Raw genomic sequence first — 16,635 nt, 5'->3', positions numbered from 1 at the left:
TCTGGAAGTTGCCGTTTACTTTGAAAGAACGAAACAGCTTAGAAAGCACTGATATGACCCAAAAAGCGCTGGTAAATGCGTATATTGCTCCTATAAAGGCCCCAATATTACAATAAGAGCCCCATAACGCTCCCTAGATCCCTGGCTCGACCAGAATGGTCCCATAATTCTACCACAAACGGACTGTAGAGCTAACGACCTAGGTGGTTTAGGAAAGTGGGAGAATGCACCTCAGGAGATAATTCCAGATGTTTACAAAACACGCAAGAAGGCTCTAGAGAGCTCCGGAAACCTAAAAAGGTCTTTGAATTTCCTTCCCATAGCATGGAAGTTAAACCCTGGAAAGGGACGAACACTCTCTAAAGTGCCTATAAGACTGTAATAAAAAGCGCACGATTAGATCCACAAAGAGTTTTCGAAATAGATTAAACAGCTGTTGAAAGTCACTAGAAGACCTTTCAAAGGTGTTATAAAGCATGAGAAAAGAAAAGACTCTGTAAAGCGTTCGGTTGCTGTAGGAAGCGTTTAGAATACTTTCCAGGGCTAGCATTTTAGCCCTTTTTAAAAATCTGACGTGCTTTTTAGAAACACCTTATATCTTTTCTAAAGCTTCCAAAAATCTTACACGCACTTCATAGAACCGCATATCTCTCGAAAGCTCTGACGGATCATAACCGACTTTCGACAGAACACACAAACCCTAGTAAAGTCTTCTAAGCGCATAGAAAGTTCTAGAAGAGTCGTGGAAAGCTCTGTAATGAATCACATGAGCCTAGACAAACTACAAAAAGTACCGGAAAAGCTCTAGGGAAGCAGTAAAAAGCTTATACTGTTTTCTAGAGCCTCCTAAGTGTTCAAGAACGATTCGGGAAGCGTCAAAAGACATATTCCAATAGTTTTTAAATTACTTCAGCTTGTTTTAAAGCCGTATAGCCTTGGAAAGCTCCTAACAAAGTTTTCGAATTTTCAAATATGTGACATACATTCAGAATTCTTGAACACCCCGTATCAAATTTATTTTGTGGAAGAATATCTCTTTCAAAAATTTCGGATGAATTTAATAACTTCAAAAACCGTTTGATTTCAGCATAGGGGTTAATATTACCCCGACCATTCCGTACGTATGGTTGGAAAGTAGAGCAACCCGCTGAAAATAACGACGTCTGGGTCCATTTCTGTATATTCCCAAATGGATCTATAAATTCCCGGGAAGATCGGGCAACTGGTTTTCGTTCATACACTGCCTGGTATTCGGTGATTATCTGCTGGTGGCATTTAATGATAGTCATAAACGCCATGGTTACAGTACTATGCAAGTATTCTGTGGTAGCTTTTGGGTACCCTTCAACGCTATTTTCCTTTTGGATACTGAAAAATACAAAATATAACACAAAAAGAAGATCAAAAGATTTCGAAATGAAGAACACAAAACTTGAAGATGGGCAACGTCCTTCGCCCAACATACTCCATTGAATATGGTTGGATAATTGCATGCATGCATTTTTCCATCTTTGCATGCATATAAAAAATTTGTATAGAGAGGGAGATAGAATAGAGCAATTGGGAAAAAAACACAAGAGCGAAGTTCATGAGCAGACCCCATAGAGGTGTTCCATCCACCTGCAGAGCCAAAATGACCAAGCACCAAGAGCCCGAGTGAGTGAGCAAAACTGAAAAGAGCCAACCGCCACAGAGAAGCTCACAAAGATTGTTCTGCACGGGGACTATAAGATAAAGTGAAAAACAAAAATCAACTTACCGGACTGTAGTTGAGGGGCGCTCGACTGACTGCAATCGCTGGAAATCCAGACGGTTGCGGGCTCGTGGCCTGCACGTAGCCCACATTATCACCTGCGCTGCTGCTGTACATATCTATAGTAGGACCTGGAGAATTAGCTGACGTTGGAAAACCACCACGAGTATTAGCCGCCGTATGAGGAGAGGCTGGGGGACCAAATCCTTGTGCAGCAGCTGCAGCGGCTTGATAATTATTCATTACTGAAAAGAGAATTTCGAACTTAATCCTCCTCTCTTTCTCAAAGTTTAAAAATCGATCTCCCCACCTCTCTTCATTTTACTAGCTTTGTCAAATACAAGGAAATATTAACGCAACTAATCTACATTACACAAAATGATTACAAATTGTTGAGACTAAGACGGTCAAAAGAAATAGAGGTGTGTACAACTCATGCGTTTATCTATCTACTTCTGTCTCTGGTCCATTCATTTTGTTTACAAGTTTTTAATAATCTCTTTTGACAGAGATACAATACGAAGGCAAAATATATTTAAAAATGGAGAAATTTCAATTTTCTTATAATTTTGGAAAATGAAAACACACATTACTTCTAAAATAATTAAGCGAGTGAATATTTAAACGTTAAGGATGTGTAGCACATGCCTCTACCCAGTATTCATCTCTTTATAGTTTCAAAATAATTGAAGACTATTCATGAGAATATTTTCTTCTAGTTTGAGTATATGGTGTGATGTTCCAGTTCCAGTTTCCAATTCCACATTTCCTATTGCAGCTTTGAATTTTTCCACATTTTTCTAACGAGATGTGTCTTTAAGTTTGAGCTTCAATTTTTAAACCAATGGCCAGCTTCTATCTAGTTTCATTTTTCATCCCTTTGTTTAGGGTTATTGTTACTTGCAGCATTTTAAAGCGCAAGTTTAGGTCATACGAGAGCTTCGTGCAGCTTTGAAGCTACACGTTTTGGTCCATTAACGTCGAAAATTCCGATATAAATTCGGCCTGGTCGAGTTTCTCATTTTAGACGATTAAAATAAACTACCCCTTTTTATCAAATTTGAATTAGGACTCCCTCCTTAGTAGGGACTAAGGAGCATTTGCAAGGAAACGTGTGGGTCCAATAAATTAAAAGTTATTAAAAGCCGATTTCAAAAATAATTATCTATAGTTATAAAAGCTACGGCGAGAAGGTGATTGCTAGTGCTATCAAAAAATTAATGCAGGCGTTATATTCTCATTTCGGATCAAACTTAAAATTGTAAATTCAAAATTTGCTCCGTTAAAAGATACTGTGGAAAATCAATAAATGGAATGTCCTGTATATTTCAATGTAAATATTAAAGTCTCTTTTAAAAAATATAAAATATAACTCAAAAAGATAAAAAATTCAATATTGATTCAAAAAGATTCAAAAAAAGGTTTTTAAAACAATTACAAAGCTCAAAATTTTGTTTGTACTTTTTTAATTATTACAACTTTTTTTTAATTTTTCTAAAATATCTTATACATTTCACTTGAATCTGTTTTAATATCTGGTGTTATATTTTTGACAAGAGAATGTAATTTAATTATTCTTAAATTAAAATATACAAGGTGTTCCATTTGAACAAATAAAGTTGGTATTTGTACCTACTTAAATGTCATTTTCACATTAGTGTTGAGTTTGTTTTACACTAATTGTCATAACTGCTATAAGTAGTTTTAAATATTGTTTTTCGTAAAGTCTATTTCTTTTGTAAATATAATTTTTCTTATTCGGCTTTTTTCTTGAATCATCATTCATCAATCTTTAAAATACAAAAAACTCTTTAATTATACAAAAATCCAAAACCGCTTATAGGTCCAGTAATGATTCTCTGGGATTTTATTTGCAGAGTACATAATCCATAAGAAACATTTTTTGCCTAGTTGAATTAGCACAGTCATTTTTCGACAAAATTTGTAGGCACCTGATTCACAGAAAATCGACAAAATTTAGATCGACTAAGAAGTGACTTTTTGTTGTAGATTTTGGACTACGGAATCCAAAAAACGAACAAACTTTTGAAGATCTATACGGAATTTTTCCCCAGTCGAATTCGAACAACTCATTTTTCTACAAAATTTGTAGGCCAGGGAAATTGGAGCGATTTTGTTCGAAAGCTGTAAATTTTTGCAAACAGTTCATATCGAAATGCGGTTTTCGGAATAGTACTCAGAAGAATACAAAGAAAAACGTTGTAAACGCTGGTTGAGCCATTTTTTGAAAATTGCGTAAGGGGTTAAATGAAAAGCTGGAGAAATTGCTTAGAAATCGTTACTGGGGATTTTTAGGGGCGCAGAAGGGAGGCTCATGGGTGGCGCTACGGAGTGCCGGGGATGCAGAAAAATGAGAAATTAATCGTGCCGGTAATTGCTCGAAAATGGGGCAATTGACATTTCTTACGGAAAAGCCACCCGCGCCTCCGCCTCCTGGGCGTCCCTTCGAGGGTACATTTGGACGATATCGGAGCAATTTCTCGGCACGGTTAATTTTTCACCCTACTGTACCTCCCGAAACCCCCCGCAACAACTCCCCTGTGAATGAGTGATTCAATTTTCAAAACATGGCTCAACATTTTTCTTTGTATTTTGCTAAATACTATCTCGAAATCCGGATAGACAAAAGCTATGACGAGAAGGTTTGATATTTGGCTAAGATAAATTCAAAAACGATTTTACTAAACTGTCTATATTGAATTCTCATACGGTTCAAGAAAGTTTGTATTAATTTTATTTAACAATTAAAAACGTTTGTTTATAATGATTGTTGAATAATCCTCCGTTTTTAAATAAGGATACGGAATCGAGTAAAACAGTTTTAGATCTATAACACCCTGTATATTTTCAGGCAAAAGATGGTAAATTAAAGTCTCTTGTCAAGAATATAACACTAAAGAGGTTAAAAAAATATTCAGTAGTAGTTCAAAAAGATTCCAAAAATTTTTTGGGCCTTTTTTAATTATTTGAACTTTTTGTATCTCTTTTTAATAATATCATCTCTGGTGTTATATTTTTGATAAGAGAATTTACTTTAATTAATTAAAATTAGGCCCGATGATTTGTTTATCTGACCCCCTATATTTATTTACGGCAGATTACTCAACAATCATTATAAACAACCTTTTGTACAGTTTTCTGTACCTCATTTAAGTAAGAAAATATAGGGTTATTCTGAAATTGGCCCCGTATCTCTTATTTGCAAATTTTGATTTTATCATTTTAAGTTTAACGAAAAAAGAGCACATTACACCTACATTACTTTTTTGATAGCACCAGCAATTACGAATACTCTATAAAAGTGTTGGAAATGGGACACCCTGTACTTCATTCAAAACAGAACATAAAACCAAAGTATTTACCTATATTTGAGATTTTCCATAACGCACTAGCTATACGCAGAGAAGCTATATGCAGGCTACTATTTTCTTATGGACGCCATATCGGCTAATTACGGAATGAGATACAGAGCAAAAAATAAATTCATTTCAATGCATCGCCATGTTAAATCAACAATATCTAGTTACATCATAATTTTTCTTTTCTTGTCCTCTATCTCATTCCGTAAAAATCCAATACGGCCTCCATAAGAAATAAGAAAATAGTGGGCTGTAGCTTCTACATCTAGCGTGTTATGGCAATTCTGACAACAGATTCAGATTCTCCCAAAAAACGTGCCCATAGAAGGTGCTTAAGGGAAAATGAAAACTAAATTTGAGATTTTCAGTTTTTCGGTGTTATCTCAGTTATTTTCAACATTTTTCTAAAAATTTCAAGCGAGCTTTTTTAGTTAACGGATAAATTTTAAAAGTACTTGACGTTTTGGAATCTTTAGGTCAAAACATATAAGGAAAAATTTACTCACGGTCGAATTCAATACAGGCAAATGTACTTTTCAGCTAAAATCGCCTAATACGTTTGAGATACGAGGTGAAAAGGTTTCAGAAACTTGACCGAAACTTAGTATTTTTTAAATGCAACACCCTATATTTTAAGTCACTTTTTGCATCCCTTTTTTACATTTTTAAATAACATGTTCTACACTGTCAGCCATTTTTTTATTGGTCTCAGCTGTCTTAATCACCATGGACACAATAAACAAAAAAAAATCTGGATGAATCCATGACCTACTAGTTAAAAACAGTAAAAAAATAAGGTTTTCATGGCTAAAATTAAAAAAATATAGGTTGTCATACATCAGTGTACTCAGGAAAAAGAAATAAAAACAACTGAATTTAAGACATACAGAGTGTTACATTTAAAAAATATCAACATGAGGCAATAGCTTTTATATACTCCACAATTTTATCTGAATCAATTCATAGATGGGGTAGTTTAACTTGAAATTACTTGATATCACGTCAAGTAGTTTTAAAAATCAATCCTCAGCGAGGTTAAGGATAGTGTCGGATACATCCTCATCCTGTTCCCTTGTCAATTGACACAAACCACCACCATTTATTGCACCAATTCAGTTTCGTTCTTGACGCACTGATTATGAAGATATGATCCTGAGTTTCTCTCTTTGAGTTGGTTCTTTCGCAACTTAAAATTGGAAGATTTAGAAGCCAGCTTATTGGGTAAGTCCACTTTTACCATCGCATCTCGACTCATTTTCCTCCAAGTACGATAATTAGTTCCGTAGTTAAATGCGCCGAAGTATTAGCGTGGGTGTCGGCGAATGTGTACCGTTTGAAAATAACGGGCGACGTGTGAGTGATTTATGAACAGTATCTAAAATGTGCATCTGCAGTTTTCCATGCATGAAAATCTCTCGTCGCCGCGTGAGAATGGCGTAATTCCAATTAATATTCATGCGGCGTTTTTTTTTTTTAAAAAAAAGCGAGACAATGTACTATTCAAGCAACATTCGTTTGAGCGTGTCTTACTAAGTTCTAAAGTGAAAATGTAACACAATGGAAGGTACAATTAGTGTCTGTTAAAACGGGGGAAGAGACAATGGATGCAATTACCTGACAAGGCCTGAGTCAACAGTGGAGTATTATTATTAGGTGTGAGCTGCCCATTGGTTAGGTCCACTGAAACACACACAAACAGAGGGAATTAATTCATAATCAACGCTGGAATGCGCTACATGCTAGGTGTCTTTATGGACCAAAAACCTTTGCGGATGAGATGTGCAGACATGTACCGTTCGGGGCTTTATAGAAGTTTTGATGGATGAATGGAAGGTGTTAGGGAAAATGGGATGCCGCTCGAGCATCGGTTCCGATTCATCTATCACACCCGACAGCTTTTAATATAATACAACGTTGTCGAAATTTTCATTTTAAATTTTGAGCTAAAGGTTTTCGGCCCCTTGTGTCTCCGTGTGTTCTGCGTGCGTGTCAGATTAAAGTTGGCTAAACTGTTATAAAATGCATAGCGCTATATAAACGCTAGTGTAAACAAGTACATATAAAACACGATTTGCTAAACACCGCACTAGGCACTAAAGTGTCAGAAGGGCCGCGTATATTTGGTCTTCGTGACACCTCATTACTATTCTACACACCACGTAACTACTATAGGCACACTGAAGTTATATATAAAGATGTCTTATCAGCTATGTAAATATATATAAAAGACTATTCTTTGTTAACAAACTAATCCGCCTGTTGTTATTTAACTATTCTACGTCCACTACTGTTCGGAATAGCGCTGATTACATTAAATTCGATTTAAAAAAATTCTATTCTAATTGCACAGCAAATTAGCGCGGCTAATTAGCTATGCAACTAAACTACATTTAGTATACCTAGTCTACGAAACTACCCACTAGTATATTAAACATCGATTTCGTTAGTAAACTAAACTGATCACATGACTGCTATTAAAAGACGGTCTAAAGAGTTAGTTACTCGCCCCTCGTTAGTCGTTGATTCGCAGTAGTCCGTCCACTTCGGCACACACTTTCCTAAGTAATGAACCCCGCGAAATTCGCACTTGAGCCACGTGGGGGTGAAGGGGGAGGGGGGGGGCGCCCGCCATCTTGACGCTCGAACGAAACGGACGATCCGTCTTTTCGCTAATTGAGACTATCAATTTGTTTTGGGCGCGTCATTGCGATTTTAATTGAATCCGTTATTTATGAGGTATGTCGGGGTCGTATATCTATCTAATTTATGACTGTGAAATATCGCGCTCGTCGACGAAAATTTTTAACTGCGTTAAATGGTAACGGCCGTTATGGGAGTTCGATCTAGAATAACATGTTCTAAACGAACGTCCAATATAATTCGACATGTTTTTCGAGGGATCCACTTATTACGCCCCGCCTAACGTAAAATATGTAAAACGTGTTAAAAGCAAAATGTTTAAATATGACGGTCCCCTTTTATAAATCCATGGACTTTTTCATAATTCTTCTTACGCGGGAAAGAACATGTCCAGAGTTTTCAGTGCCATTTTCCTAACTCTTCGATAGGGGTCTCCAAGCTCCTCTAGAGCTTTATTAGCTATTGAAACAACATACAAAGCTCTGGAAACGAGAAAGGGCTTTAAATTAATACCTCAACAAGAGGATCAAGTGGGCCAAAGTAGACTTAGAAAACTCATGTTTCTGTCAAGCAAAATTCTGACCAGCAAGTATCACCCATGCTCAAATTTTATGAAAAAGACAAAAAATGAAACACCCTGTATTGAAACAAACAACATCGACATATTTACCATCAAGTCCAGTCGAAAAAACTACTTGCTTCAGGAGTCGCCAGTGGGCCAGTAGCAGACGCCCCCACCGCGCAAAGTAGGACTGGCGTCAGTCGATTACGCCGTGTAAACTGAACCTAAGTGTGCACAAGAGCTCCCCCTTCAAAATATTCGGATTGAAAACTCCTAGGGGACATTCGCACCCGGAAAGGAGGAAAACGCGAAATTAATGTTTTACATTTGCGGTAAACTCAGTTCCAGGTCGTAATCCCTTTTCCTCAATATGAATTTACCTAAAATTTGAGTTGCTTTGGGCAACGAATTTGCTTTATGACAAATTTACGAGAGCGAATTCTCTGGAAATAGCAAATGTACATTGCGATGAAAATTTGAACCTGGTCATTTTTAGCAGAGTTAGCTTCAATTGGGCCAAAATTGAACATATTTTGTCACGGTACATTAGCATTCTCAAATATGGTGCAAAATTTTCGTCTAATACTTCAAAATAGCGCATAATTTGGACATACGCACTGAAAAGTAGATGTCTTCCTGAAACAAGGAACTAAAACCAAAATGTGCTGTAACTAGACATCTTGTAGTATATAAACAGTCACGTCAATCTTTGCGGTATCGCTCTTTTCAAATAGGATGCAAACTTTTGGTCTAATAGTGCAAAATAGTGCATAATTTGCACCTGGTAGATCTAAAAGCACATGAAAAGGTTTACGACTCCTTAAACCAGCAACTGAAACTGAAATTTAGTAATACCTCGTTTTCTATTGGGGCGCAAATTTTTCTCATGAGATTTTAGTATCTCTCTTTCCAAATAGGGTGCAAACTTTTAGACTCATAGTGCAAAATAACGCAAAATTTGCACTTAGTGAACGGAAAGTCACATAAAAAGTTCACGACTTCCTGAAACTACCAACTGGAACTGAAATTTAGTTAGAACACGTTTTCTATTGGGGCGCAAATCTTTTTCATAGAATTTTAGTATAGCACTTTGCAAGTAGGGTGCAAACTTTTGGTCTCATAGTGCAAAATAGCGCAAGATTTGCACTTGGTAGACCAAAAGGCACATGAAAAGGTTCACGACTCTCTGAAACTACCAACTGATACTGAAATGATGTTATAACCCGTTTTCCTTTAGAGGGCAAATTTTTTTTCAGGAAATTTTAGTAACCCTCTTTTCGAATAAGGTGCAAATTTGCGCATAATTTACACATGGTAGACCGAAAAGTACATGAAAAAGACTCCCTGAAATTACCAACTGAAACCGCAATTTAGTTATAACTCGTTATCTATTAGGGCGCAAATTTTTTTGACGAAATTTTAATCCCGCTCATTTCAAATAGGGTGCTAACTTTTGGTCTCGGTTCAAAATAACGCAAAATTTTGCATCTGGTGAAGGGAAAAGCATGAAAAAGTTCACGACTCCCTGAAACTACCAACTGAAACTGAAATTTAGTTATAACTCGTTTTCTATTAAAGTGCAAATTTTTTTCATGCAATTTTAGTACCGATCTTTTCAAATAGGGTACAAACTTTTGGTCTCATAGTGCAAAATAGCGCAAAATTTGCACTTGGTGAACGGCACAGCATATGAAAAAGTTCTCGACTCCCTAAAACTACTAACTGAAACTGAAATTTAGTTATAACTCGTTTTCTATTAGGGCGCAAAATTTTAGTATCGCTCTTTTCAAACAGTGTGCAATCTTTTGACCCAATTGTGCAAAATATCGCATAATTTGCACCTGGTAGGCACAACAGCACATGAAAAAGTTTTCCCTAAAACTACTAACTGAAATAAAATTTCCTTCCAAAAAATCGCTTCCTGTTATGGAACATAACTTCCCCCCAATGGTTCAAAACGGTACATAATTTGGGTATAACTAGTCTCGTATTAGGAAACAAAGTTTCGTGCCATTGGTGAAAAACGGCATGTATAGAGAAAAACTTTTGACTTTAGTGCAAAATAGATCAAGATTTGCACCTGGAAAACTGAACTAAAAATTTCAAAATTTCCTTTCAACGGTGCAAAATAGCACCTAGTGGTTTTGCCATCTCCAATGGTAGAAAAAGGTCTCGTGTTAGGAAATAAAGTTTTGTTCGAATTGTGGAAAATGGCATATATAGAAGATATCAAATTGTCCTCGAAAACTAAATTTTTAGTACACTTCTTGTTATAGGGTAACAATTCTCTCCAATAGTGTAAAAACCGGGAGACTTCTCTTGTTCCCAAGGCTGAAAAAGGAGCTGAATGGAAAGCATCTGGAGACCCTGGACAACATTCAAAAAACAACGACTAGGTATCCCAACAGCATTCCAGAGACCTTACAATGCGTGAAAAGACGTTGGCAAAGGTGTATAGATACAAGATGAGAATATTTTCAAGAGTATTAAGTTGAATTACATGTTTCATCAATAAATCTATTTTTTTGAAAAAAGCTCATTATTTTTAGGACAAACCCTGTATGTTCCTGTGACTAATGTGCAGAATTTCCTTCTAAAAAAACCAAAAAGCACTTGATACATAAAAAGAATTATATACGAAAAAGTCCATGGTTCTTCTTTGTATTAAATTAAATATTATCATTCTTCTTCTTCTTTTGGATGAAGAGCTAAATGTTGCTCTTGCTGTGAAACGCTTGGATATCATAAATCATCATTTCCCGTGGCTAACCGGCTTTGAAGAAGCATTACGAATTCTCTTTTTAAATTTTGGACTACCAAATCTGACAATCCGCTTGAAATAAGTTTCATTCACGAACTACAGGTGGTGTTCGGAAAATATTAACAGTTTAAGATTTAAAAAATTCGAATAAACACAAGGCCTGTTCTAATTCTCCTGTTTCTTACCCGATCCGTTTGCGGCTATCCCAATTCGCGCGCCAAGACCAAATCTAAAAGTAAACAACGACGGTTTTTAAATCACTCCTCGCCAATCGCAACTACTAATCCAAAGTTGGTTCTAATCCACAACTACGTATTGTGCAGTGGTTCAATGTCAAGGTCGCGCGTTAGTCAATTGTAATTAAAGCAAGTGCAAAGTATAATAAGTGCATAGACATAATTCAAATCCTCTACACTTTTCTACACACATTACGAACAGAACACGGAATCAATCAAAAAATTTTGAATCGGGACATTTGGTCTTTAGTTTAAAGGCGAACATAATAAGTGGATTAGTAAAACAGATTCGTCCCAAACGATATGCAGCATATAAAAATCGCAACGAACAAAGTTTATCACTTTAAATATGCGTATAACTTGAAAAGCAACGCGCAATGAAATATGTATGAACATTTGTAGGTGGAGGCGTTTCCGTAACTGAATGGAAAGAAAGAGGAGAAAATAAAAAAGGATTTTTCCGTATGCGAAGGGAATTTTTCGAAAAAAAAGGCGTCTGGATTCGCGCGCGCGAGCTGGTCGTTTTAATGAACTCTTGCAATAGTTATAAAGGTACGGCCTGGGGTATCGTTTAGGGCAATACAATCTTGAACATGGCTCAAGCGTGAACTTGCGAACGCAAATGAATTTGTAAAAAAAAATGCAGGCGATGTTCTTAATAATACAGCTGTTTATTTCTCTTCACATCTTGCTTAGAACTTTTCGTTGATTTGCAACGAGCAACAATCTCGAGTGAGATTAAAACATCAATAATACTTAAGTGGTAATAATAAGAGACAGTCATACACCTTACTTTCAATAATACCATCTTTGGCAAATTCGTATTCACATTAATATATGTATATATAGTAGTAATAATAATAATAATAATAATGATTAATATCACTTTTACACAGTTTCAGCGTGAATTGCACATATTATGTATAAGGTTTCGTCGTGCAGATCAATAACGGACTTGACTTTGAAGCGACAACGAGACGCATTTAATTACAATTAAAGACGTTACAGTTAAGAGGTGTGTCCTTTATTGAAATGCACGGCAACAGTCGAATGCTTGCAGGTGCATAATTAAAGGACGACAGTAAATAGCACTTCCGTAAGCGCATTTGGCTTAATTACCGCTTTCGATCGGCGCGCTGCTGAAATTAGGCCCACAGCCACTTCGGCAAATAGTTAGGTCTAATTTATTAAGCCGTAAAAGAATGAACTCCCATCATATCAAGTTCGCACCTTCCAGTTTGCTTAAAACTTTCGGGCGACTACCGAATCAATTTAAATTATTCAACACCTTAAACCGTATTATTCTGATGTTACTAACTCGTATGGCAACGTTATGATAATGAGGAACCTTGCGAACGGATAAATAAAATCGATGATTGTAACAATGCGAGTCAAATTCTTACTTGAAATAAATTTATATAAATTTCCAAAGTCCAGCTAAAAGTTCGAATGCCAATTTAAAAAATAAGGATTGCGTTTCACCTAAAGTTTGGGTTGGAATTTCGAACTAATAAGCCGTGTCGATGTAAAGAGTATTTGTTTGTTTCTACGAAAAGTGCAGATTCAAATGATTCCCACATTTTAAAATCGTATTGAAATTGAGGAGTCAAGCATATAACCGCACAAAGGCGCTGGATGGAAGTCTCTATTATTCTTAAATATGGAGAACTACTCCCAAAAATTAAAAAAAAAGTGCAAAGCCTGAAATTTCAAAGGTTGGATCTTTTTCGACTCTCAAAATTCACTCCTAAAAGGAAAACTGCTTAAATTTTCATTCCATTTTAACTTTCGCAATGGTTTAAGTTCATACACCAAAATTGAAATTTAGGTTCAAATTTGAAGTATGAATTCGCATTTGAACTGATAACAAGAGGAACCACGAACTCAAATGGAGTGTAATCAATATTTGTTCTTTTATTGCTTAAAGAAATTATACTACACGAGTACAGTACCATCCATTTTGAGTGTAATAAGATTTCGATTAAAAAAATGTCGCTCTCTTTTATTAACAGCCCGAACTCATTGGATTCTTTGAGAGAATCAAGTTCCCATTTATCATTCATACATTAGTCCATTAAAAATAAAAGGAATGTAAGACCGTGTGCTAATAAAAATTTCATTAAAAACCTAATCAATGTAATAGATGTATAGTGCGATTCAATTAGCTCAATTCACACGTTGTAATAATCAAAATAAAAATTGTAAATTTAAAAAATGCAACAGGTCCTGAAGTTGGACAAATCAGTTATTGATAATCAGCAAAAAGTTAGCAATGTCTTTCAACAAATTGCTTAGATGTGAATATGCAAAAACAGCAAAAGACAGTAATTATAAAAAAAATATAAATAAGGGTTTTTTTCATTATTTTATGACTTTTTTTAACGCGGTAAGTAAAAGCGAGTCAAAATGAATGGCGCCAGCGGAAGTGCTAAGTACAATAAAGTACTAAAAAGTACAAAAATATCGAACATAGCGCGCGCCGCGTTTGGGACCGCCTAGTTCGGACGTGTGCGTTATCACCTACCACCTACTACCATGCTCCTGTGAACTCGCTCAGAGAAGAAGAACCTGCTGGCACATGTCACGTGCCAAAAATCAATCCTAAGAAGACCCATCCGCGGCGTGTCTTGGAACGGAGGGACACGGGACGGGGCCGCGCAACGGCTGCTTCGAGGCATCGAGGTGCTGACGTGAAAAATTATATATTTCGAATAAGCGTAACGAATGTTGTATAAGTATACATCTTTTTTTGCGAAATTACAAAAATAACGAATCAACAATATAACAATTTATTACTTATCATCAGGGTAGGCTTAAATAAATGTACGTTAAAAGGCTCAACTCGGTACGCGCGTTTCCGGTACGTGCTGAGTCTCCACCCTGTATAAAATGGAATGATATGGACAGCTCGCAAATAATCTACTAATCCGCCGATTATTGGTTTTGGGGGGCCGGAGGGGCGACACTACACACAAGAAACCCTAACCTAACAGTTAGCCCTACACTAAGAAGACTACACCTACCTACCGTATGTCTTTTTTTCAACTGCCTAAATTAGTAGTAGTTATTATTATTACAAATCGAACGTTACCTGGAGATGTGTTAGTGAACTACACTACGTTTGGTTAGGTCGATTTCGATAATGATGATAAAGCCCTACCGTGTATCACCAGCTAGATATGGCTAAAGGACTAATAAAAGCGTCTCAAGCTAATTGTGGACAATTACAGACAGACAGAGAAGAGAAAGATAGAGAGGGTTAATTTAACATATCTAGATGGTGTATAGAGTAGGCAGATATGGACGCGTGTTGTTCACAGGGGCATGGCATGCAGGCTTGCCGCACCGCCGTACACTCCTAGGTGTTCGAGCGGGTACGGAAGCAGCGGTAACGGGTGGTGATGTAAATTAGCCAATGCATTACCTGTTGGGTACGGTAGTCCGAAACTAGGATAGCCCGAGTAACCTCGACCGGCGGCGTAGGCCGCGTACGCGGCTGCCGGAAAACCTGAAACAGAAGAAAGACATTGTTAAGCAAACGGTTCGTTTACAGTAAGAAAAAAATGGTAACAGCACCCAGTCTAAATTGTGGTTAGCCATGGTCTGAAGAATAACTTTGGCATTGGCAATTTCAGACCATGGTCAATTGACTTCTAAGCAGTCCCAAAATTAACCCCTATTTTCAGCTAATATAACTACACCCCCTAAGCATTTGATTAAATCGGCCACTTTCTTTTCTTCCGGCAAATTTTCTGGATTCACAATCCTCGAATCCATCCTGGGTAGAACGTTCGAGCATCTTCATCATCCTTGTATAGTCGGAAGTAACACACTAGTTTTGCCTATTGTAGTGCAATCTCCACGAGTTTCCAACTGGCACATAACTGGCAAATACCGTTGGCTGCTAATGAGTCGCGGTGCCATGGAAAGAGAAGGAAGACCAAAACCGTGTTTTTATTGGGTGGGAATATGCAATTTAAAAAAAAAAGCTTAATGTATTCAATTCTAATGTTTTCCATAAAACGTCGGTTAGCTCCGAAAAGGTAGTCTCTACATATGGTAAAGTTTTTAGGCTACAGAAATGTGCCAAAACCTACGATAAAAGACCCCTTATGGAACTTTGCGTAAGAATGTTGCAAGGTTTTGATGAAGATTTTTTGCGAGGTTCCTATTTTCCTTTTGCGTGTATTTCAACAAATTGTGAAAATTTGCGCCTCACAATCCTACTCAGAACATGATATAACCAATATTGCAAAAAGCTGCTTTAAATCGAAATCCAAAATTTCCCAAAATTCGTATACGGTAATTTCGCTTCGGTAAACTCGCTACGGGAAATTGGCCCTCGAATACTCGCCTTCCAAAAAAAAATCACCTTCGGAAAAATTGCCACTGGGGATTCGGTGGCGAGTTATTGAGTGAATGGCCCATCAGGAGGGAGAGAGGGCCAGCACCAAATTGTCGGAATGAGATGGTATGGAATATCCCCAGTATATAAAATGGATCTATTGTTATTTCTAAAATACTCCCCTGAAAGTGTCGAGAACTAGAAGGGGAAGAGTTAGCGAGTCCGTCTTTGCTGGGTGGTTTTGAATCCTCCCCCCGGTCCTATTCTATGCAATTCGTCTTTGCAGAAGAGGATCTGTTCATTTTCCCCTTCAGTGTTCTGAGGGATAAACATTTGGCGTAGGAAGGTTTCTACCGGGGGATCTGGAACACTCCCAATATATGCAATGGTTCCATTGTTATTTCTACAATACTCCCGTGAGAGTGCAGAGGGATAGAGGGAGAGGAGTTATCGAGACTGTCCTTGCTGGGTGGTTTTAGATCCTCTCCGCGTATTTACCCTTTTTGCTGGGTACTCCCCAAATCCCCCGGCTCGATGTTCTATGCAACTCTTCTTTACAGAAGAGGATTTGACAATTTTACCCCAAAACTGTTATCAATATTCTGAGGACTAACTATTTTGCAGGAAAAAGTTCTACAGGAGGTCTGGGGGGATGGAATACCCCCCTCCAGTAAATAAAATGCTTCAATTGTTTCTACAATACCTACGTGAGAGTGCCGAGGGTTAGAGGAAGAGGAGTTATCGAATCTATCTTTTCTGGGTGGTTTTGAATCCTCCCCGCGTTTTTAAGTCTTCCTTCTTTGACTGCGGGGTATTCCTCACCCTCAGATCTCCCTGTCATATGTCCTGTGCAATACTTCTTTACAAACGAGGATCTGATAATTTAAAGTTCTGAGAGCCCCCTCAGAAGAGTTACATTCGAAAGTAATCCACAATGCGCTACATTTTGGAGTTACGA

The 16,635-nt window shown here is 37.1% G+C and overlaps 1 protein-coding gene across 13 annotated transcripts in view; it reads right to left on the bottom strand.

The window, feature by feature from the left end:
- The window catches only part of LOC116176595 (RNA-binding protein Musashi homolog Rbp6), a 207,854-nt gene that overhangs the window by 6,436 nt on the left and 184,783 nt on the right, over nt 1-16,635 (bottom strand). For 5 of the 13 annotated variants that reach the window (XR_004146470.1, XM_031495231.1, XM_031495230.1 and 2 more), the window contains 3 exons: nt 14,757-14,840; nt 6,748-6,813; nt 1,760-1,998 (listed from right to left, as the gene is read on the bottom strand). Coding sequence is in view for 10 of the 13 variants with exons in the window: in XM_031495231.1 (XP_031351091.1) it covers nt 1,760-1,998; nt 6,748-6,813; nt 14,757-14,840 (389 nt within the window). In the remaining 3 variants the exon portion in view is untranslated. The remainder of the gene's footprint in view (nt 1-1,759; nt 1,999-6,747; nt 6,814-14,756; nt 14,841-16,635) is intronic. The other 8 variants (XR_004146471.1, XM_031495237.1, XR_004146472.1 and 5 more) reach the window with 5 other exon arrangements.

The sequence above is a fragment of the Photinus pyralis genome, unplaced genomic scaffold (assembly GCF_008802855.1).
Source record: "Photinus pyralis isolate 1611_PpyrPB1 unplaced genomic scaffold, Ppyr1.3 Ppyr1.4_LG7, whole genome shotgun sequence".
NCBI classification, from domain to species: domain Eukaryota; kingdom Metazoa; phylum Arthropoda; class Insecta; order Coleoptera; family Lampyridae; genus Photinus; species Photinus pyralis.
The sequence above is the reverse complement of the archived record's forward strand: the minus strand, read 5'-3'. Positions and strand labels throughout refer to the sequence as shown.